Below are 23,958 nucleotides of genomic sequence, written 5' to 3'. Positions count from 1 at the left end.
TCAGTTGACCATGTGTATGGCTCCTGCACATCAGGAAGATATTTGCTTTTTGGTGTTGCATAATTTGCATGATGTGGTCGCGTTGGGTTTGCCATGGCTACAGATTCATAATCCAGTATTGGATTGGAAATCAATGTCTGTGTCTAGTTGGGGTTGTCAAGGGGTACATGGCGATGTTCCGTTGATGTCAATTTCTTCTTCCACTCCTTCTGAAGTCCCTGAGTTCTTGTCGGATTACCGGGATGTATTTGATGAACCCAAATACAGTGCTCTACCTCCTCATAGGGATTGTGATTGTGCTATTAATTTGATTCCTGGTAGTAAGTTTCCTAAGGGCCGACTCTTCAATTTATCTGTGCCAGAACACGCCGCTATGCGGAGTTATATAAAGGAGTCCTTGGAGAAAGGGCATATTCGCCCGTCTTCGTCACCATTGGGAGCAGGGTTCTTTTTTGTGGCCAAGAAGGATGGTTCTCTGAGACCCTGTATAGATTACCGCCTTCTCAATAAAATCACGGTCAAATTTCAGTACCCTTTACCTCTGCTGTCAGATTTGTTTGCTCGGATTAAGGGGGCTAGTTGGTTCACCAAGATAGATCTTCGAGGGGCGTATAATCTTGTGCGTATTAAACAGGGCAATGAATGTAAAACAGCATTTAATACGCCCGATGGCCATTTTGAGTACCTGGTGATGCCTTTTGGGCTTTCCAATGCTCCATCTGTGTTTCAGTCCTTTATGCATGACATCTTCCGAAAGTATCTGGATAGATTCATGATAGTATATTTGGATGATATTTTGGTCTTTTCGGATGATTGGGAGTCTCATGTTAAGCAGGTCAGAATGGTATTCCAGGTCCTTCGTGCTAATTCCTTATTTGTGAAGGGGTCTAAATGTCTCTTCGGAGTTCAGAAGGTTTCCTTTTTGGGCTTCATTTTTTCCCCTTCTACTATCGAGATGGATCCTGTTAAAGTTCAGGCCATTTATGATTGGACTCAACCTACATCTGTGAAGAGCCTTCAGAAATTCCTGGGCTTTGCTAATTTTTACCGTCGCTTCATCGCTAACTTTTCTAGTGTGGTTAAACCTTTGACTGATTTGACCAAGAAAGGTGCGGATGTGGTGAATTGGTCCTCTGCGGCCGTTGATGCTTTTCAGGAGTTGAAACGTCGTTTTTCTTCGGCCCCTGTGTTGCGTCAGCCAGATGTTTCGCTCCCTTTTCAGGTCGAGGTTGATGCTTCTGAGATTGGAGCAGGGGCTGTTTTGTCTCAAAGAAGTTCTGATGGCTCTGTGATGAAGCCATGTGCTTTCTTTTCTAGAAAGTTTTCGCCTGCTGAGCGTAATTATGATTTTGGCAATCGGGAGTTGCTGGCTATGAAGTGGGCATTCGAGGAGTGGCGACATTGGCTTGAGGGAGCCAAGCACCGCGTGGTGGTCTTGACGGATCACAAGAATTTGACTTATCTCGAGTTTGCCAAGCGATTGAATCCTAGACAGGCTCGATGGTCGCTGTTTTTCTCCCGTTTCGATTTTGTGGTCTCCTACCTTCCGGGTACTAAGAATGTGAAGGCTGATGCCCTTTCTAGGAGTTTTGTGCCTGATTCTCCGGGAGCCCCGGAACCGGCTGGTATTCTCAAAGAGGGGGTAATTCTGTCTGCCATCTCCCCTGATTTGCGGCGGGTGCTGCAGGAGTTTCAGGCTGATAGACCTGACCGTTGTCCAGCGGAGAAACTGTTTGTCCCTGATAGATGGACTAGTAGAGTTATTTCTGAGGTTCATTGTTCGGTGTTGGCTGGTCATCCTGGGATTTTTGGTACCAGAGATTTGGTGGCTAGGTCCTTTGTCATGATCTCCATGGCCAGAGAACTAGCATAAGCCTCTATAGGAACAAGCTCTTGGAAGATGTAACTATACTGACCATGAACTAAACCTACCGCATCATCTAGAAGTAGCCAGGTAGCATGTCCTACTTTTTATCCCTATATGCCCAGCGCCGGCCGGAGAACTAAATAATGCTAGCAGAGGGAAATATAAGACCTGACTCACCTCTAGAGAAATGCCCAAAAAAAGGAGACAGAGGCCCCCCACATATATTGGCGGTGATATGAGATGAAACAACAAACGCAGCAGGAAAATAGTTTTAGCAAATTTGAGGTCCGCTTTCTAGATAGCAGAAGACAGAAAGCATACTTTCATGGTCAGTAGAAAACCCTAACAAAACACATCCAGAAATTACTTTAGGACTCTGGCATTAACTCATAATACCAGAGTGGCAATTCCTGATCAACAAGAGCTTTCCAGACACAGTAACGAAACTGCAGCTGTGAACTGGAACCAAAATACAAAAACAAAACATGGACGAATGTCCAACTTATCTAGTAGATGTCTGGGAGCAGGAACAAGCACAGAGAGGCTTCTGATAACATTGTTGACCGGCAAGCATCTAACAGAGAAGCCAGGTTATATAGCGACACCCAGATCTAATCAGAACAGGTGAACAGGGAAGATGATGTCACAAGTTCAATTCCACCAGTAGCCACCGGGGGAGCCCAGAATCCAAATTCACAACAGTACCCCCCCCTCAAGGAGGGGGCACCGAACCCTCACCAGAACCACCAGGGCGATCAGGATGGGCCCTATGAAAGGCACGAACCAGATCAGAGGCATGAACATCAGATGCAGTGACCCAAGAATTATCCTCCTGGCCATATCCCTTCCACTTGACCAGATACTGGAGTCTCCGTCTGGAAACACGGGAGTCTAGGATTTTTTCCACAACGTACTCCAACTCACCCTCAACCAACACCGGAGCAGGAGGCTCAACGGAAGGCACAACCGGTGCCTCATACCTGCGCAATAACGACCGATGAAAAACGTTATGAATAGAAAAGGATGCAGGGAGGTCCAAACGGAAGGAAACAGGGTTAAGAATCTCCAATATTTTATACGGACCGATGAACCGAGGCTTAAACTTAGGAGATGAGACCCTCATAGGGACAAAACGAGAAGACAACCACACCAAATCTCCAACACAAAGCCGAGGACCAACACGACGGTGACGGTTGGCAAAAAGCTGAGTCTTCTCCTGGGACAACTTTAAATTGTCCATCACCTGCCCCCAGATATGATGCAATCTCTCCACCACCGCATCCACTCCAGGACAATCCGAGGATTCCATCTGACCGGAGGAAAATCGAGGATGGAACCCCGAATTACAGAAAAACGGGGAAACCAAGGTGGCAGAGCTGGCCCGATTATTGAGGGCGAACTCCGCCAATGGCAAAAAAGCAACCCAATCATCCTGGTCAGCAGACACAAAACACCTCAGATATGTCTCCAGGGTCTGATTAGTCCGCTCGGTCTGGCCATTAGTCTGAGGGTGAAAAGCAGATGAAAAAGACAAATCTATGCCCATCCTAGCACAAAATGCCCGCCAAAATCTAGACACAAATTGGGTTCCTCTGTCAGAAACGATATTCTCAGGAATACCATGCAAACGAACAACATTTTGAAAAAACAGGGGCACCAACTCGGAAGAAGAAGGCAATTTGGGCAGGGGAACCAAATGAACCATCTTAGAAAAACGGTCACACACCACCCAGATGACAGACATCTTCTGAGAAACAGGCAGATCTGAAATAAAATCCATCGAGATGTGTGTCCAAGGCCTCTTAGGAATAGGCAAGGGCAACAATAATCCACTAGCCCGAGAACAACAAGGCTTGGCCCGAGCACAAACGTCACAAGACTGCACAAAGCCTCGCACATCTCGTGACAGGGAAGGCCACCAGAAGGATCTTGCCACCAAATCCCTGGTACCAAAAATTCCAGGATGACCTGCCAACGCAGAAGAATGCACCTCCGAGATGACTTTACTGGTCCAATCATCAGGAACAAACAGCCTATCAGGCGGACAACGATCCGGTCTATCCGCCTGAAACTCCTGCAAGGCCCGCCGCAGGTCTGGAGAAACGGCTGACAAGATAACTCCCTCCTTAAGAATACCTGTGGGGTCAGAGTTGCCAGGTGAATCAGGCTCAAAACTCCTAGAAAGGGCATCCGCCTTAACATTCTTAGAACCTGGTAGGTACGATACCACAAAATTAAACCGAGAAAAAAATAATGACCAGCGCGCCTGTCTAGGATTCAGGCGCCTGGCGGTCTCAAGATAAATCAAATTTTTGTGGTCAGTCAATACCACCACCTGATGTCTGGCCCCCTCGAGCCAATGGCGCCACTCCTCAAACGCCCACTTCATGGCCAAAAGCTCCCGATTCCCAACATCATAATTCCGCTCAGCGGGCGAAAATTTACGGGAAAAGAAGGCACAAGGCCTCATCACGGCGCAGTCAGAACTTTTCTGCGACAACACTGCCCCAGCTCCGATCTCAGAAGCGTCGACCTCAACCTGAAAAGGAAGAGTCACATCAGGCTGACGCAACACAGGGGCAGAAGAAAAACAGCGCTTAAGCTCCTGAAAGGCCTCCACAGCATCAGGGGACCAATTAGCAACATCAGCACCCTGTCTAGTCAAATCGGTCAATGGCTTAACGACATCCGAAAAACCAGAAATAAATCGACGATAAAAGTTGGCAAAGCCCAAAAATTTCTGAAGACTTTTAAGAGAAGAGGGCTGCGTCCAATCACAAATAGCTTGAACCTTGACAGGATCCATCTCAATGGAAGAGGGAGAAAAAATATATCCCAAAAAGGAAATTCTCTGAACCCCAAAAACGCACTTAGAACCCTTGACACACAGAGAATTAGACCGCAAAACCTGAAAAACCCTCTTAACTTGCCGGACATGAGAGTCCCAGTCATCCGAAAAAATCAGAATATCATCCAGATACACTATCATAAATTTATCCAAAAAATCGCGGAAAATATCATGCATAAAGGACTGGAAGACTGAAGGGGCATTAGAAAGACCAAAAGGCATCACCAAATACTCAAAGTGGCCCTCGGGCGTATTAAATGCGGTTTTCCACTCATCCCCCTGCCTGATCCGCACCAAATTATACGCCCCACGGAGATCAATCTTAGAGAACCACTTGGCCCCCTTTATGCGAGCAAACAAATCAGTCAACAACGGCAATGGGTATTGATATTTAACCGTGATTTTATTCAAAAGCCGATAATCAATACATGGTCTCAAAGAGCCGTCTTTTTTTGACACAAAGAAAAAACCGGCTCCTAAGGGAGATGATGATGGACGAATATGTCCCTTTTCCAAGGACTCCTTTATATATTCTCGCATAGCAGTATGTTCAGGCACAGACAGATTAAATAAACGACCCTTTGGGTATTTACTACCCGGAATTAAATCTATAGCACAATCGCACTCACGGTGCGGAGGTAGTGAACCCAGCTTGGGTTCTTCAAAGACGTCACGATAATCAGACAGGAACTCAGGGATTTCAGAGGGAATAGATGATGAAATGGACACCAAAGGTACGTCCCCATGAGTCCCCTTACATCCCCAGCTCAACACAGACATAGCTCTCCAGTCAAGGACTGGGTTGTGAGACTGCAGCCATGGCAATCCCAGCACCAAATCATCATGTAGATTATACAGCACCAGAAAACGAATAGTCTCCTGGTGATCCGGATTAATACACATAGTCACTTGTGTCCAGTATTGTGGTTTATTATTAGCCAATGGGGTGGAGTCAATCCCCTTCAGAGGAATAAGAGTTTCCAAAGGCTCTAAATCATACCCACAACGATTGGCAAAGGACCAATCCATAAGACTCAAAGCGGCGCCAGAGTCGATATAGGCGTCAGTAGTAATAGATGACAAAGAGCAAATCAGGGTCACAGACAAAATAAATTTAGACTGTAAAGTGCCAATGGAAACGGATTTATCAAGCTTTTTAGTACGCTTAGAGCATGCTGATATAACATGAGTAGAATCCCCACAATAGAAACACAACCCATTTTTCCGTCTAAAATTCTGCCGCTCGCTTCTGGACAGAATTCTATCACACTGCATGCTTTCTGGCGTCTTCTCAGTGGACACCGCCAGATGGTGCACTGGTTTGCGCTCCCGCAGACGCCTATCGATCTGAATGGCCATTGTCATGGACTCATTCAGACCCGCAGGCACAGGGAACCCCACCATAACATCCTTAATGGCATCAGAGAGACCCTCTCTGAAAGTAGCCGCCAAGGCACACTCATTCCACTGAGTAAGCACAGACCATTTACGGAATCTTTGGCAGTAAATTTCAGCTTCATCTTGCCCCTGCGATAGGGACATCAAAGTTTTTTCTGCCTGAAGTTCCAAATGAGGTTCCTCATACAGCAAGCCCAAGGCCAAAAAAAACGCATCCACATTGCGCAACGCAGGATCCCCTGGTGCCAATGCAAAAGCCCAGTCTTGAGGGTCGCCGCGGAGCAAGGAAATCACAATCCCAACCTGCTGTGCAGGGTCTCCAGCAGAACGAGATTTCAGGGACAAAAATAGCTTACAATTATTTCTAAAATTCTGAAAGCTAGATCTATTCCCTGAGAAGAATTCCGGCAAAGGAATTCTCGGCTCAGATACCGGAGCATGAATAATAAAATCTTGCAAATTTTGTACTTTCGTGGTGAGATTATTCAAACCTGCAGTTACACTCTGAAGATCCATTATTAACAGGTGAACACAAAGCCATTCAAAGATTATAAGGAGAGAGAAAAAAAAGAAAGACTGCAGCATAGACAGACTGGCAAGTGATCCAATTAAGAGCACAGAGAAAAAAAAAAAAAAAAAAAAAAAAAAAACTCTAAGCAGACTTCTTATTTCTCTCCTTTCTCAGCCAAGGATTTTAACCCTTTAGTGGGCCGGTCAAACTGTCATGATCTCCATGGCCAGAGAACTAGCATAAGCCTCTATAGGAACAAGCTCTTGGAAGATGTAACTATACTGACCATGAACTAAACCTACCGCATCATCTAGAAGTAGCCAGGTAGCATGTCCTACTTTTTATCCCTATATGCCCAGCGCCGGCCGGAGAACTAAATAATGCTAGCAGAGGGAAATATAAGACCTGACTCACCTCTAGAGAAATGCCCAAAAAAAGGAGACAGAGGCCCCCCACATATATTGGCGGTGATATGAGATGAAACAACAAACGCAGCAGGAAAATAGTTTTAGCAAATTTGAGGTCCGCTTTCTAGATAGCAGAAGACAGAAAGCATACTTTCATGGTCAGTAGAAAACCCTAACAAAACACATCCAGAAATTACTTTAGGACTCTGGCATTAACTCATAATACCAGAGTGGCAATTCCTGATCAACAAGAGCTTTCCAGACACAGTAACGAAACTGCAGCTGTGAACTGGAACCAAAATACAAAAACAAAACATGGACGAATGTCCAACTTATCTAGTAGATGTCTGGGAGCAGGAACAAGCACAGAGAGGCTTCTGATAACATTGTTGACCGGCAAGCATCTAACAGAGAAGCCAGGTTATATAGCGACACCCAGATCTAATCAGAACAGGTGAACAGGGAAGATGATGTCACAAGTTCAATTCCACCAGTAGCCACCGGGGGAGCCCAGAATCCAAATTCACAACAGTCCTTCTGGTGGCCTTCCTTGTCACGGGATGTGCGTTCTTTTGTGCAGTTTTGTGGGACTTGTGCTCGGGCCAAGCCCTGCTGTTCTCGTGCCAGTGGGTTACTTTTGCCCTTGCCGGTCCTGAAAAGACCCTGGACGCACATTTCCATGGATTTTATTTCTGATCTCCCTGTCTCTCAAAGGATGTCTGTCATCTGGGTGGTCTGTGATCGCTTTTCTAAGATGGTCCATTTGGTACCCCTGCCGATTTGGTCCCATTATTTTTTCAGCATGTGGTTTGTTTGCATGGCATTCCGGAGAACATTGTGTCGGACAGAGGTTCCCAGTTTGTCTCTAGGTTTTGGCGGTCCTTTTGTGCGAAGATGGGCATTGATTTGTCTTTTTCTTCGGCTTTCCATCCTCAGACAAATGGCCAAACCGAACGAACCAATCAGACTTTGGAGACCTATCTGAGATGCTTTGTTTCTGCTGATCAGGATGATTGGGTGACCTTCTTGCCTTTGGCTGAGTTCGCCCTTAATAATCGGGCTAGTTCGGCTACTTTGGTTTCGCCTTTTTTTTGCAATTCTGGTTTTCATCCTCGTTTTTCTTCAGGGCAGGTTGAGCCTTCTGACTGTCCTGGTGTGGATTCTGTGGTGGACAGGTTGCAGCAAATTTGGACTCACGTAGTGGACAATTTGACGTTGTCCCAGGAGAAGGCTCAACGTTTCGCTAACCGCCGTCGCTGTGTTGGTCCCCGACTTCGTGTTGGGGATTTGGTTTGGTTATCTTCTCGTTATGTTCCTATGAAGGTTTCTTCTCTTAAGTTTAAGCCTCGTTTCATTGGTCCTTACAAGATTTCTGAAATTCTCAATCCTGTGTCATTTCGTTTGGTCCTTCCATCTTCTTCTGCCATCCATAATGTGTTCCATAGGTCGTTGTTGCGGAGATATGTGGCGCCTATGGTTCCCTCCGTTGATCCTCCTGCTCCGGTGTTGGTCGAGGGGCAGTTGGAGTATGTGGTAGAGAAGATTTTGGATTCTCATATTTCAAGATGGAAGCTTCAGTACCTGGTTAAATGGAAGGGCTATGGTCAGGAGGATAATTCCTGGGTTGTTGCCTCCGATGTCCATGCTGCCGATTTAGTTCGTGCCTTTCATTTGGCTCGTCCTGATCGGCCTGGGGGTCCTGGTGAGGGTTCGGTGACCCCTCCTCAAGGGGGGGTACTGTTGTGAATTCCGTTCTCGGACTCCCTCCTGTGGTCATGAATGGTACTTTGGTGAGTTCTGTCCTTGGACTCCCTCTACTGGCTTTAAGTGGAACTGCTGGTCCTTGAGGTTGGCTTTCTCAGCTGCCCTCGTTTATTGCTATGCTGGCTTCCCTATTTAACTCCACTCAGATCGTTACTTCATGCCAGCTGTCAATGTCTCAGTATTGGTTCAGATCTCTCTTGGACTTCTCAGATGACCTGTCTACTCCAGCAGAAGCTAAGTTCCTGCTAGTTCATTTGTTGTTACTGCTAATTCTAGTCCAGCTTGCTATCATGATATTTCCTTGCTAGCTGGAAGCTCTGGGGGTGCAGAGTTGCACCTCCACACCGTGAGTCGGTGTGGAGGTCTTTTTGCATACTCTTCGTGGTTTTTTGTAGTTTTGTTTTGCTGATCGCATAGTTCCCTTTTCTATCCTCTGACTATTTAGTGAAGACTGGCCTCCTTTGCTAAAACCTGTTTCATTCCTGTGTTTGTGACTTTCCTCTAAACTCACCGTCAATATATGTGGGGGCTGCCTTTTCCTTTGGGGAATTTCTCTGAGGCAAGGTAAGGCTTCTATTTCTATCTTTAGGGGTAGTTAGCTCTTAGGCTGTGAAGAGCCGTCTAGGGAGAGTTAGGTACGCTCCACGGCTATTTCTAGTGTGTGTGATAAGAGTAGGGTTTGCGGTCAGCAGAGTTCCCACTTCCCCAGAGCTTGTCCCGATTCCTAGTTTAACCATCAGGTCATTCCGGGTGCACCTAACCACCAGGTCCATAACACCGGAGCTCCTAGCCGCAGAGATTGAGGAACTGGCCCAGCAACTTCTAAAGACACAGATGACAGCGGTGGCCGCCTGGAAAGAATCCCTGGTACAGAGAATGACAACCGCCCAGCCGCAGCGACAGTACTCACCAGCCGCGCTCCCAGCCCCGGCGGAACCTGCACCTTTGACCTCGGTGGAGAGGGAAAGCAATGCTCTGCTGGAAAAGGTGATGCCGCTGATGGAGAACCTGGACCACGCGACCACTACCCCGACGGAGCCAGAAAGAGAAACACCGTCGGAAAGCGAGACGCCGCAAACAGACATGACCGCGCCGCAGCACCAGGCCCTGCAGACAGCACGTCAGGCCCCAGCGGAGCCGGAACAGAACACCGACACCGGTGAGACAGGTATGCTAACTTCCACGGTAGCTGAAGACACCCTAGTAGGACCACTAGCAACCCCGCCAACCTTAGTGCTCAGACAAATCACAACCGCCATAACTTGGGACCGTAGGACTGACGCACTTACTGAGCCAATGACCCCTGTGCCATCGCCCTTGAAGGCATGCAGGCCCAAGAGACTGTTCAATGGAAGCATCCCCAGACAGACCTTATGGGATTCCCAATAGAGGCCCTATCAGCAGCTAATGGTGTATAACTGATCGATAAGGAGGACTACTGCCGACAGCAGATATTAAAACTTGCAGCGGAAGAGAAAACCCACAACACTAGGTGGGAAGCTATGGAACAGAAGAACTTGTTAGCTAAAGCCCAGTCCCACACAATTAAACTTGTGAGTAGGGGACCTATCAGAACAGGAACTGTAGTCTCCTTTAACCCCTTAGTGACAGAGCCAAATTTTTGAAATCTGACCAGTGTCACTTTATGTGGTAATAACTCTGCAATGCTTCAACAAATCCCAGTGATTTTGAGATTGTTTTTTCGGGACGCATTATACTTTATGATAATGGTAAATTTAGGTCAATATGTTTTGTGTTTATTTATAAAAAATTTGAGAAAATGTTAAAAAATTAGCAATTTCCTAATTTGAATGATTATCCCTTTAATCCAGATGGTCAAACTACAGAAAACCAATAATAAATAACACTCCCCACATGTCGGCTTTACATCAGCACCATTTGTAATATATTATTTTATTTTGTTAGCATTTTAGGAGGTTTAAAAATGTAGCAGCAATTTTTCATTTTTTCAAGGAAATTTACAAAATTTATTTTTTTAGGGACTTATCAATGTTTGAAGTGACTTTTGGAGTCCCATATATTGGGAAACCCCCAAATGTGACACCATTTTAAAAACAGCACCTCCTGACATATTGAAAACTGCTGTCAGGTAGTTTATTAACCCTTCAGGTGCTTTACAGGAATTAATGCAAAGTTGTATGACAGAAATGAAAATGTGCATTTTTACCACCTAAATGTCTCTAAATTCTTAACAGATTACTAGAGCCGTCAGACTGTAAGGCCGCTATTTGGTTGTGAATTGCCATGGCAAACATCAGGACCCCACAATCATGATCTGAGGGCACCAGTTTGGATAAAGAGGAAGCCCCCATACTCTGTTAACCATTTATAATGATGTAGTCACTATTGACAGCAGCATTTAAGGGGTTAAACAGATTTGGACGATGCAAATGGAGCGCCCCCACACCGCCGCAGGGCCTAGGGGCACCCGGAGCCGGGCCTCTGAGTCTCAGTCCTGGGGTTGTCACGGTGGCTAGACCCGGTCCGTGGCCCTGTCTGTCAGTGGGGGACGTCCGGTGCAATAAGTCGTGTTGTAACGGTGCAGTTGTGGGGTGCAGGTCGCGGTAAATAACGAGGACACCAGGTTGCAGTCTCTTTACCTCTTTACTGGAGATCTCTGAGTCCTCAGTCCAGAATACGGTTCACCAAGCTGCGCAAGTCCGGCCGGTCCAATGGCACCTCCAGAGTTCACTTCACAGGTGGAAATCGGTGCCTTCCTTCTTAGCGCTATGTGTTGTAGTCCTTCCCTGCTGTGCTTACGGAAAGTACCCCACAACTGTTGTGTCTGTTTCTTAAGTTCCCTCACAACTCGATTAAATGATGTTCTTCTAATCGTCCGTCCCTTCCTGATGTTACAGTTAGAACGGCACCCGTTTGTCGGGTAGGCCTGGAGTTCTTCCGGGACCCTAGAGACGCCCCTCTCCCGCAATTGCCTCCCAAGACTTCATAGGTGATATGTGTTAGACAGCCCGCCTTAAACTGACTGTCCTGCCGCTGTTTAGAGTATTGCTTGAAGCTGAATGTTATAATACTCCCTCGGCGTTCCGGCCACCGGTAGTGCGCCTCAGCAGGGTGTTGCTCCGGTCTTACAGCATGACCCCTACTGGAATTCTCCTATTGCTTGATCTCGTTTCTCACTCAGCACAATCTATCTCGCTTCTAGTCCTTTCCTGGGTCCCGCCGCTTCCCGGAGCTGGCGCGGACCCGTTACGTTCTTTCCAATGCCAAGCCTCTGCCAGGATCCCACCCCTGGCAGAGACCCTACTGTCTCTTCCTCCACAACACCCTCTGCCACAAGGTGTTCCTTTGTTCAATCCAGTCAGCTTTCTCCTCTAACTTCCTGCCTGACCCCCAGTTTACCCACTATGGTGGGGGAGTGGCCTAATGAATAGCACCCTTAGCTCCCCCCCGGAGGCCCAGCTGTGAAATGTATTGGTGTCTGTGATACCTGATCAGATGAACTCCTTCAGTGCCATCGGACGCACCATGGCTCCCCATAGTGGCGGAGCCACAGTACTGCAACGACCAGGACTCTGGGGCGCTGCACTCCCCCCTGGTTAAACACAGTACTCCGGGACTGGGAAGAAAAACAACAATACAAGTTAGCAAAAAGACATACAATTTTGTTGAGTGCAATAACATAAGCATACTTGAACAGGCTTCCCTTTATGGGAGGTGAGGACACTTGAACGTTACAAACATAGTTAAATATCATAGCAACAGGCTACAATTAACTCTCATTACCCAACCGGGTATTCTACTAAGTGCAATTTAATGAACAATAATTTAACATTGCCTTCAAGGAACATACACTCCTAGCTCGCTAAAGGCCTTCCCATAATCACATTACAGGGCAAGTTAACTTTTCATTCTCCTACTTTGAACCTGCAGGACCGCCTGTCCCTATGGCACCAGACCTACTGCCTCTCCTTTCTTTTACAGGACCGCCCCGTTCAGCCAGGGCCTACTGCCTTTCTCTACTATACATGGTATAGACATAACATTCCTTTCAATTAGAGAACATGGAGCCGGCTGTTATGACCCCAATGGCGAGGGTCTCAGAGGTACGTGGAAGTCTGCAGAATACAAAAATCCAGCTCATAGGGCAGTGGTAACTGGGTTGACCATATATCTACTCCTAACGCCAACACTAGAAGTAGCCGGGGATCATTCCTACGTTGATTCTAGATGACACGCTCCAGCCGGAGAATCTAGCTACCCCTAGTAGAGGAAAACAAAAGACCTTTCTTGCCTCCAGAGAAGGGGACCCCAAAGCTGGATAGAAGCCCCCCACAAATAATAACGGTGAGGTAAGAGGAAATGACAAACACAGAAATGAACCAGGTTTAGCACAGAGAGGCCCGCTTACTGATAGCAGAATAAAGAAAGGTAACTTATATGGTCAACAAAAACCCTATCAAAATCCACACTGGAAATTCAAGAACCCCCGAACCGTCTAACGGTCCGGGGGGAGAACACCAGCCCCCTAGAGCTTCCAGCAAAGGTCAGGATATAGATTGGGAACAAGCTGGACAAAAATACAAAACCAAAACAAATAGCAAAAAGCAAAAGGCAGACTTAGCTGATATAACTGGAACCAGGATCAGTAGACAAGAGCACAGCAGACTAGCTCTGATAACTACGTTGCCAGGCATAGAACTGAAGGTCTAGGGAGCTTATATAGCAACACCCCTAACTAACGACCCAGGTGCGGATAAAAGGAATGACAGAAAAACCAGAGTCAAAAAACTAGTAACCACTAGAGGGAGCAAAAAGCAAATTCACAACAGTACCCCCCCCTTAGTGAGGGGTCACCGAACCCTCACCACGACCACCAGGGCGATCAGGATGAGCGGCATGAAAGGCACGAACTAAATCGGCCGCATGAACATCAGAGGCGACCACCCAGGAATTATCCTCCTGACCATAGCCCTTCCACTTGACCAGGTACTGAAGCCTCCGCCTGGAGAGGCGAGAATCCAAGATCTTCTCCACCACGTACTCCATCTTTAAGAATACCAACAGGATCAGCGACTCCAGGAGCATCAGGCACAAAGCTCCTAGAAAGGGCATCGGCCTTCACATTCTTTGAACCTGGTAAATACGAGACAACAAAATCAAAGCGGGAGAAAAACAATGACCAGCGGGCCTGTCTCGGATTAAGGCGTTTAGCAGACTCGAGATACATCAGATTTTTGTGATCAGTCAAGACCACCACACGATGCTTAGCACCCTCGAGCCAATGACGCCACTCCTCAAATGCCCATTTCATGGCCAACAACTCCCGATTGCCCACATCATAATTTCGCTCGGCAGGCGAAAACTTCCTGGAGAAAAAGGCACAAGGTTTCATAACAGAGCAACCAGGGCCTCTCTGCGACAAAACGGCCCCTGCTCCAATCTCTGAAGCATCCACCTCAACCTGAAAGGGAAGTGAGACATCGGGCTGGCACAAAACAGGCGCCGAAGTAAACCGGCGCTTCAACTCCTGGAAAGCCTCCACGGCAGCAGGAGCCCAGTAAGCTACATCGGAGCCCTTCTTGGTCATATCCGTCAACGGTTTCACAATGCTAGAAAAATTAGCGATAAAACGACGGTAGAAGTTAGCGAAACCCAAGAACTTCTGAAGACTCTTAACCGACGAGGGCTGAGTCCAATCAAGAATAGCTCGGACCTTGACTGGGTCCATCTCCACAGCAGAAGGGGAAAAAATGAACCCCAAAAAGGGAACCTTCTGTACACCAAAGAGACACTTTGAGCCCTTGACAAACAAAGAATTTTCACGCAAAATTTTAAAGACCAACCTGACCTGCTCCACATGCGAATCCCAATCATCAGAAAAAACCAAAATATCATCCAGATAAACAATCAAAAATTTATCCAGATACTTCCGGAAAATGTCATGCATAAAGGACTGAAAAACTGAAGGCGCATTGGAGAGCCCAAAAGGCATCACCAAGTACTCAAAATGACCTTCGGGCGTATTGAATGCGGTTTTCCATTCATCACCTTGCTTAATGCGCACAAGGTTGTACGCACCACGAAGGTCTATCTTGGTGAACCACTTGGCACCTTTAATCCGGGCAAACAAGTCAGACAACAGCGGTAAAGGATACTGAAATTTGACAGTGATCTTATTTAAAAGCCGATAATCAATACAAGGTCTCAAAGATCCGTCCTTTTTTGCCACAAAAAAGAATCCCGCACCAAGGGGGGAAGAAGACGGACGAATATGTCCTTTCTCCAGAGACTCCTTGATATATGAACGCATAGCGGTATGTTCAGGTACCGACAGATTAAACAGTCTTCCCTTAGGAAACTTACTGCCTGGGATCAAATCTATAGCACAGTCACAGTCCCTATGAGGAGGCAGTGCACTGGACTCAGACTCACTGAAGACATCCTGATAATCAGACAAATACTCCGGAACTTCCGAAGGTGTAGAAGAAGCAATAGACACAGGCAGGGAATCCCCATGAATACCACGACAGCCCCAACTTGAGACTGACATAGCCTTCCAGTCCAGGACTGGATTATGGGTCTGTAACCATGGCAGCCCTAAAACAACCAAATCATGCATTTTATGTAAAACCAGGAAACGTATCACCTCGCGGTGTTCAGGAGTCATGCACATGATAACCTGTGTCCAATACTGCGGTTTATTTGCTGCCAATGGCGTAGCATCAATACCCCTAAGAGGAATAGGATTTTCTAATGGTTCAAGAGTAAAACCACAGTGCTTAGCAAATGACAGATCCATAAGACTCAGGGCAGCACCTGAATCTACAAACGCCATGACAGGATAAGACGACAGTGAGCAAATCAAAGTTACAGACAGAATAAATTTAGGTTGCAAATTACCAACGGTGACAGGACTAACAACCTTAGCTATACGTTTAGAGCATGCTGAGATAACATGTGTAGAATCACCACAGTAGTAGCACAAGCCATTCCGGCGTCTATGAATTTTCCGCTCATTTCTAGTCAGGATTCTATCACATTGCATTAAATCAGGTGTCTGTTCAGACAACACCATGAGGGAATTTGCGGTTTTTCTATCACATTGCACCGAATTAGGTGTCTGTTCAGACAACACCATGAGGGAATTTGCGGTTTTGCGCTCCCGCAACCGCCGGTCAATTTGAATAGCCAGTGCCATAGTATCATTGAGACCTGTGGGAATGGGAAAACCCACCATAACATTCTTAATGGCTTCAGATAGGCCATTTCTAAAATTAGCGGCCAGTGCACACTCGTTCCAATGTGTCAGCACGGACCATTTCCGAAATTTTTGGCAATACACTTCAGCCTCGTCCTGCCCCTGAGACATAGCCAGCAAGGCCTTTTCTGCCTGAATCTCAAGATTGGGTTCCTCATAAAGTAAACCGAGCGCCAGAAAAAACGCATCAATATCAGCCAATGCCGGATCTCCTGGCGCCAGCGAAAAAGCCCAATCCTGAGGGTCGCCCCGTAAGAACGAAATAACTATTTTCACTTGCTGAGCAGAGTCTCCAGATGAACAGGGTCTCAGGGACAAAAACAATTTACAATTATTCACAAAATTCCTAAACTTAAACCTGTCTCCGGAAAACAGTTCAGGAATCGGTATTTTAGGTTCTGACCTAGGATTTCTGATAACATAGTCTTGTATGCCCTGCACACGAGTAGCCAGCTGGTCCACACTTGTAATCAAGGTCTGGACATTCATGTCTGCAGCAAGCATAGCCACTCTGAGGTAAAGGGGAAGAAGAAAGAAAAAAAAAAAAAACTCAGAATCTTCTTTCTTATAATCCCTCTTCTGCAACGCATTAAACATTTAATACTGGCCTGGCAAACTGTTATGACCCCAATGGCGAGGGTCTCAGAGGTACGTGGAAGTCTGCAGAATACAAAAATCCAGCTCATAGGGCAGTGGTAACTGGGTTGACCATATATCTACTCCTAACGCCAACACTAGAAGTAGCCGGGGATCATTCCTACGTTGATTCTAGATGACACGCTCCAGCCGGAGAATCTAGCTACCCCTAGTAGAGGAAAACAAAAGACCTTTCTTGCCTCCAGAGAAGGGGACCCCAAAGCTGGATAGAAGCCCCCCACAAATAATAACGGTGAGGTAAGAGGAAATGACAAACACAGAAATGAACCAGGTTTAGCACAGAGAGGCCCGCTTACTGATAGCAGAATAAAGAAAGGTAACTTATATGGTCAACAAAAACCCTATCAAAATCCACACTGGAAATTCAAGAACCCCCGAACCGTCTAACGGTCCGGGGGGAGAACACCAGCCCCCTAGAGCTTCCAGCAAAGGTCAGGATATAGATTGGGAACAAGCTGGACAAAAATACAAAACCAAAACAAATAGCAAAAAGCAAAAGGCAGACTTAGCTGATATAACTGGAACCAGGATCAGTAGACAAGAGCACAGCAGACTAGCTCTGATAACTACGTTGCCAGGCATAGAACTGAAGGTCTAGGAAGCTTATATAGCAACACCCCTAACTAGCGACCCAGGTGCGGATAAAAGGAATGACAGAAAAACCAGAGTCAAAAAACTAGTAACCACTAGAGGGAGCAAAAAGCAAATTCACAACAGCCGGCTCTATTTGGCTCCTATTAGGACTCACTCACTAACCCCTACGGGTTCACTTTCCGTCCTTAGTAACACATTATTAACTTTCTATGGGGACTCAGGGTTTACCTTCTATCCTCACCTTCATTATTACTTTCTTATATGCAAAACAGTTACATTTCTTTACATTTAACTAGTTAAAACACATACAACTTTTCTCATTCCAACATTATCATGGCATCACTGTTCTTAAAACAGTATCTCTCGTAAGTACGCTGTTGGACATCCCCTTTAAAAGAGGATCAAGTCTTTCTGAGGTAGCTCGTCTTCTCAGCCTACCAGTCTTTGTTCAGCAAAGGTTCCAGAACGGTATCTTCGCAAAGAGTCTTTAAATAAAACCAGTAGGAAGCGCCTTTAATAAGGTGCAAACTATTTACAAGAAAGTTTGGATCATGCACTGTTCATGATTTCTCAGTTTGTAAAACTTGTGCAAAACTGTAGAAAAACAAACAATAAGGATCCCGGGTCAACTAAGGGATCCCTTTAAAGTTAACCCTAGACGGGTTCAGCAGCAAACAATCAGGAACAAACAATTAAACGAAGAACTATATACATTTTCAGGTTTCCGAGGTTTATTCTTATTCAGGTGGCCTTGGCCCCTGATTCCCGGCTGATGTCGCGCCAGTGTCACTGGTGGATCTTCCCGGTGCAGTCAGACCACCCGATGCCTGAACCTGAAGACGGATCCTAGCGGCCAGCTCAGTTGCTGCAATAAGACGTACGGTGGCAATGTTGGTAAGCTCTGCCACATTTGGTTCAATCACAGCTGAAGTAGTAGATGACACTCCCTCAGGTCCACATCGGCGAACGTTACGGGCATACCACCCCTGGGTATTACGATGGCGGTAGTAGGTCACTTGATCCCCCTTTTGTAGAGAGTCACCACCTCGGCCACAGCAGGGAGTCTTCACGTTGCTACTGGCAACGAAAACGTCGGTTGGTAGTCCCGGTTCCTGTATGGAGCCCCATCCCCTCTTCGGGTGGAAAGTCAATACAGTTCCTCGCCGTATCACGTCTCTGTCATCACATGCAGGAGGCGATGGTTGTACTTTCGGTGGACCAATCAGTTCTGACTCTGACTCTTTTTGTCTCCTCCAATGTAAGATCAAGCACTGTCGATACTGTTCCCAGGTAAGCACAGCAAGGGTGAACCCTTCCTCCCGAGCCCCGTCCGAGCCAATCCGGGGGGTGTCCCATTGGAGGATCACCCCGTCTGGGCCCACGTCTATGGGTTCTCCCATCCTAGTCGGCAGCGGCGGTACCATCTTTTCCATGGCGTCAGGAGGTAACACCACTAGTTCTGCTGAGAGGAGTCCGCTCCTATTGGGGGGAGGACCGGTCGCGGGAGCAGGATCGAGCGTGGAAGCAGGGGCGTCTGCCGTACCTGCGCCTGATGTGGTTCCACCGATGTCGATCCGGTCCGTTGACAAGAACGCTGGAGTCGGCTGCTGCCCGGACCGCGGCTCCTCCAATTCGGTCCCCGAACACGGCTCCGCTCGCTGTGACTCCTCCTCCGCTGGCTCCGAGGTCGGGATTGGTGGACTCGGCCCCGCTATCTGTTCCCAGGGTTTCGGATCCTCCGGCTGCAGAGGACACGGGTCCACCTCTAGTGAACGAGGGTAAGCCGGGACTGCTCCTTCCCCGTTCCGGCACTCGCTGTTCTTCATCATGATCCGTTGATCGGTGGCAATGCATGCATCTGACTCCGCCATTTCTCCGAGGTCGGGCTTCTCCATCACCCGCTTCCCGCCGTTGCAAACCAGGGGGTTGTCCTCTGCTTTGGGGCAGGTCATCTCCTTGCAGCCAGAAGCGCAGGGGGCGGTACCCATTTCTCACGCCATTCTGGTAGTCTCCTCCCATAGCACGCCCTCCTTCTTTTCCGAAGTAGCAATGGCGGCGGCTTTTGGCGGGAATTTCTCTTGGTCAATGATAGCACGCAGTCTTCTTAATAAAGTACAGTCCAAGCACAACAAATCACAGTCTCTAGGCACACATGACCTGATTCTTCAGGCTTAAGTAGATCCTGTTCGTGACGCCAAGTTTGGAGCGCCCCCACACCGCCGCAGGGCCTAGGGGCACCCGGAGCCGGGCCTCTGAGTCTCAGTCCTGGGGTTGTCACGGTGGCTAGACCCGGTCCGTGGCCCTGTCTGTCAGTGGGGGACGTCCGGTGCAATAAGTCGTGTTGTAACGGTGCAGTTGTGGGGTGCAGGTCGCGGTAAATAACGAGGACACCAGGTTGCAGTCTCTTTACCTCTTTACTGGAGATCTCTGAGTCCTCAGTCCAGAATACGGTTCACCAAGCTGCGCAAGTCCGGCCGGTCCAATGGCACCTCCAGAGTTCACTTCACAGGTGGAAATCGGTGCCTTCCTTCTTAGCGCTATGTGTTGTAGTCCTTCCCTGCTGTGCTTACGGAAAGTACCCCACAACTGTTGTGTCTGTTTCTTAAGTTCCCTCACAACTCGATTAAATGATGTTCTTCTAATCGTCCGTCCCTTCCTGATGTTACAGTTAGAACGGCACCCGTTTGTAGGGTAGGCCTGGAGTTCTTCCGGGACCCTAGAGACGCCCCTCTCCCGCAATTGCCTCCCAAGACTTCATAGGTGATATGTGTTAGACAGCCCGCCTTAAACTGACTGTCCTGCCGCTGTTTAGAGTATTGCTTGAAGCTGAATGTTATAATACTCCCTCGGCGTTCCGGCCACCGGTAGTGCGCCTCAGCAGGGTGTTGCTCCGGTCTTACAGCATGACCCCTACTGGAATTCTCCTATTGCTTGATCTCGTTTCTCACTCAGCACAATCTATCTCGCTTCTAGTCCTTTCCTGGGTCCCGCCGCTTCCCGGAGCTGGCGCGGACCCGTTACGTTCTTTCCAATGCCAAGCCTCTGCCAGGATCCCACCCCTGGCAGAGACCCTACTGTCTCTTCCTCCACAACACCCTCTGCCACAAGGTGTTCCTTTGTTCAATCCAGTCAGCTTTCTCCTCTAACTTCCTGCCTGACCCCCAGTTTACCCACTATGGTGGGGGAGTGGCCTAATGAATAGCACCCTTAGCTCCCCCCCGGAGGCCCAGCTGTGAAATGTATTGGTGTCTGTGATACCTGATCAGATGAACTCCTTCAGTGCCATCGGACGCACCATGGCTCCCCATAGTGGCGGAGCCACAGTACTGCAACGACCAGGACTCTGGGGCGCTGCACAAACACTGATCGTGGCTGATGCAGAAAGTTGTCAGCTATAGTGTGCAGCTGATAGCTAGAGGATTGTCACCTGTATGGGGATACTATTCTCTTAAATCTCAGGTCAGTTAAAAGATGTATTGGTGGTCATTAAGGGGTTAATTTGGATAAAGGATGAGGTTTCATCAAGGAACAAATAGGACACAGGGAACCATTCGTCAACAGCATGGACGTGGAATCACACCTATTAAGAGGACACCCTGACCGTGACTTATACCCTGGAGACAAAGTGACCTATACCCAGCACCATGGAGATAGGGGTTACTATGCTCTTCATGTGAAAAGGTGCCTAGAACAACATGACAATATCCGTGTAGCCACTGTGAGTGGACAACAAACCCGGGCTACACAGACTTTGGAAGCCGAACTTTTTTCTAAGGAGTCACCTGCTGACCCCAGTGTTAAGGAACTTCCCCAGTCAGGAAGCTGTACACGCCAGGACCTGCCCTGGAAGAAGCAGAGTTAAAAAAGACATTCACCTGCGTGAAGGAACCCTTTGTAAATATGTTGTACTGCTGTTTTTCTTTGCAGTTTGAATGCACAGATGTTCCCTGGAAACTGATGTATAAATAGTTTGGCACCTGTTCTGGTGCCCTTCTTTGATATTGCCGCGCGCTGGTAGCATGAGCAGGACTGCATATATGTGTACCCGTTTCGCTTTTCAGGATTGGAGCAAAACTGCATGGCGTAGCGGAGACCAGGACTGGTCAATGTGTCTTGCTATCCTTAAAGTTTGCCCTTTAACCTGTGTGCACTTGTAATAAAAAGTTATGTTAATGTTATTTATGCAACGTTCAAGAACCGTACCTCCCATAAAACGATGCTAGGTTTAACCTGTTGACATGCATGTCTCAAAATTGTCTTTTAACCTGCAATGCCTGTTTTTCTTTTCCCAGTCCGGGAGTACTGGTGTTAAAGGGGGGAGTGTAGCACCCCAGGTAACCAGTTGCTACAGTGATGTTACCTTTCCTTCTGGGAGGGTAATATCATGCTCAGAGGCAATGGAGTTCTCTTCACCAGGTAAGGCACCCACATACAACACATTCCAAATCCAGGCCAGGAGGGGGAGCTCAGGACCCAGATTCAGGGGAGCTTCCCTAAGCTATATGTATCCTGTCCTGGAGGAGGAGCTAAGTAGTTGGTCAAGCGAGACCAAGCAGGACAGTCTGATAGAGACACTGAAGGAGAAGGAAGTCTGTGAGAGCAGACAGAGAGGCCTGGCAGCCAAGAGGGAGCTAAAGCCTCTGAAAGGACTGATAACTCGAGGGGTTGTATGTGGTGGAGCTTCAGAAGAAAGGAGCAAAGGAGAGGAACAGGGCTCAGAGGGGAACTGTGACCAGGCACCGTCAGAGCCAAAGAATAGTACCCGGTACCGGGAGCCCGAGGGCTTAGTGGAGCTGTAGGATACTCGGCAGAACCGGAGGGCTGAGAACTTTATGGGATTGGCCCACACCACACCTAAGATGCAGCAGCAACTGAGGAGCCCAGGGCATGATAGAGTCCCTATAAAAAGGCTCAAGCTGCCCGTCATGCAGGTACCTGTCTCAGGACAGGGGGAATAGAAGACTCTGCAGAAAGCTTCAGGCAGCAGGGATTTCATATACAGCAAGCGCTAGTTGGAAAGGCTCACAGACCTCGACTGGAGAAAGGAAACCTTCCATTGCCTCTGTGCTGGCTGGGCCGCATCACCATCTGTGCCTGGTACCCTGGACTGTGGCCTGCCAACTACAGTAAACCAGGTAAAGACTTTACAACTTATGTCCTTTACTCATTGCCCGGCGTACACCATCATCGCCATACACTTCAGGACCCCTAGGGACCCCGCTTCACCTGTGGGAAGCATCACCATCATTGCTGCAACATCCCCCAGAGGACCCCTTTAACGCAGCATCGGTCCCGCTATTGATCGAACACCACAGGTGGCGTCACAACAGACTTATTCACAATTCCCCTTAAAAGACCGTTCCCATTTACAGTGAGTCCCAGGGCCACGGACTGTGTCGCAGCCACCATGACATCCCTTTAATAGCCGACCGGACCCGGCACCGAGTACCCTGCCCTGGTGGGCGACTCAGAAACATTTAGCGGGTCTGATCTACACACAGCTATTCCACCGTCTTTTCCTTGGATAATCCACTAGAATAGGTAGCATCAAATTTATTCTCGTGTTTCTTTTTTTCTCCAAATATCAGTACTGAAATTCTGAATAGTGTGTGAATAGGGGTGGGTAACCCCATTGACATGCATAGGGTACAGCTAGTCATTGAATTTATCTTTGCCCAAGGACAACGCTGGAGGCAGAATCTGAACTGAAATCTATTTCTAATCCTAAACGTGTAAAGATCTATCAACAGTACCTCTCTTGTGATTTTGCAATTTGATTAGACAGTATATAAAACTCTGAAATGTTCATGAAAACCGCAGAAGATGATCATTATGATTGGAATTATGTGACCCGCGCATATAACAATCACCTTTCCGTTATGCTTGGCAATGGTTTTTTCCTCTTAACTGCAACTGTTGTGTTGCACTTACCTTTTAGGCAACCTTCCTTGTCGCCTTTTACTAACAGCAAGTAGGTTGGAGATTCTGGGAAGAAGGGCAGAGTAACCAGCTGAACAAGGGATGAAATGCCACTACAGAGCAGAACTTGAGGCCACAAGAATTCTGTCCCAAATATCTCTCTGTGTTGAGACAAAAGCACATTTTAAGAGGAGAAGTTCATAAACTGTTCACGCCAGACCTTTGGCAGAGGTTAATGGATGTGTGTCTCCATATAAAATCAGGAGCATACAGCGGTACAGTGTGGGCTCATAACAGCCTGGACTGAGCACTAATACTGTCGTGTTGTGCGTGATTTTTAACAGCGCTTACTTGAGTCCTACAATCTGTCCACAAAGTTTTCCCAGAGTTACAAACACGGGTCCGGTTACATTGATGAAGCCACGCAACTTTCGAGGGGCAGTTTCTCCGACATACTGTGCATGAATATTAACTCCCAAACCTAATATTGAAAGAAACAAAATATAGTAAGCTTTGATTATAGGCTACAAGGACAAAAGACAGTAAAACAGGCCATTATCTAGACAGAAAGTGTTTTGTGGTATGGTACGAGTTGGGTAGAGTTGTAAAAAAAGCACAACTCTTAAAATAGGTCCTGCTGCTGCTGCCCCGCTGGTTGGCAGATCCAACATTGAAATCAAAATGATGCTGATAGATGTCTATGCTGCACTGTCGGCTTCTCAATGAATCGGGATGTTCTGAATAGATTTACAT

The 23,958-nt window shown here is 47.4% G+C and overlaps 1 protein-coding gene across 1 annotated transcript in view; it reads right to left on the bottom strand.

Moving 5' to 3' along the window:
• Positions 1-23,958, bottom strand: part of LOC143814595 (solute carrier family 2, facilitated glucose transporter member 11-like) — an 83,692-nt gene that overhangs the window by 45,685 nt on the left and 14,049 nt on the right. The window contains exons 5-6 of the mRNA XM_077293460.1: positions 23,557-23,686; positions 23,218-23,366 (exon numbers count right to left, since the gene is read on the bottom strand). Of these exons, the coding sequence (XP_077149575.1) occupies positions 23,218-23,366; positions 23,557-23,686 (279 nt within the window). The remainder of the gene's footprint in view (positions 1-23,217; positions 23,367-23,556; positions 23,687-23,958) is intronic.

Source organism: Ranitomeya variabilis, chromosome 1, assembly GCF_051348905.1.
Source record: "Ranitomeya variabilis isolate aRanVar5 chromosome 1, aRanVar5.hap1, whole genome shotgun sequence".
Taxonomy (NCBI): Eukaryota; Metazoa; Chordata; class Amphibia; order Anura; family Dendrobatidae; genus Ranitomeya; species Ranitomeya variabilis.
Note: the sequence above shows the minus strand (reverse complement) of the source record. Positions and strands in the feature narration are given on the sequence as shown.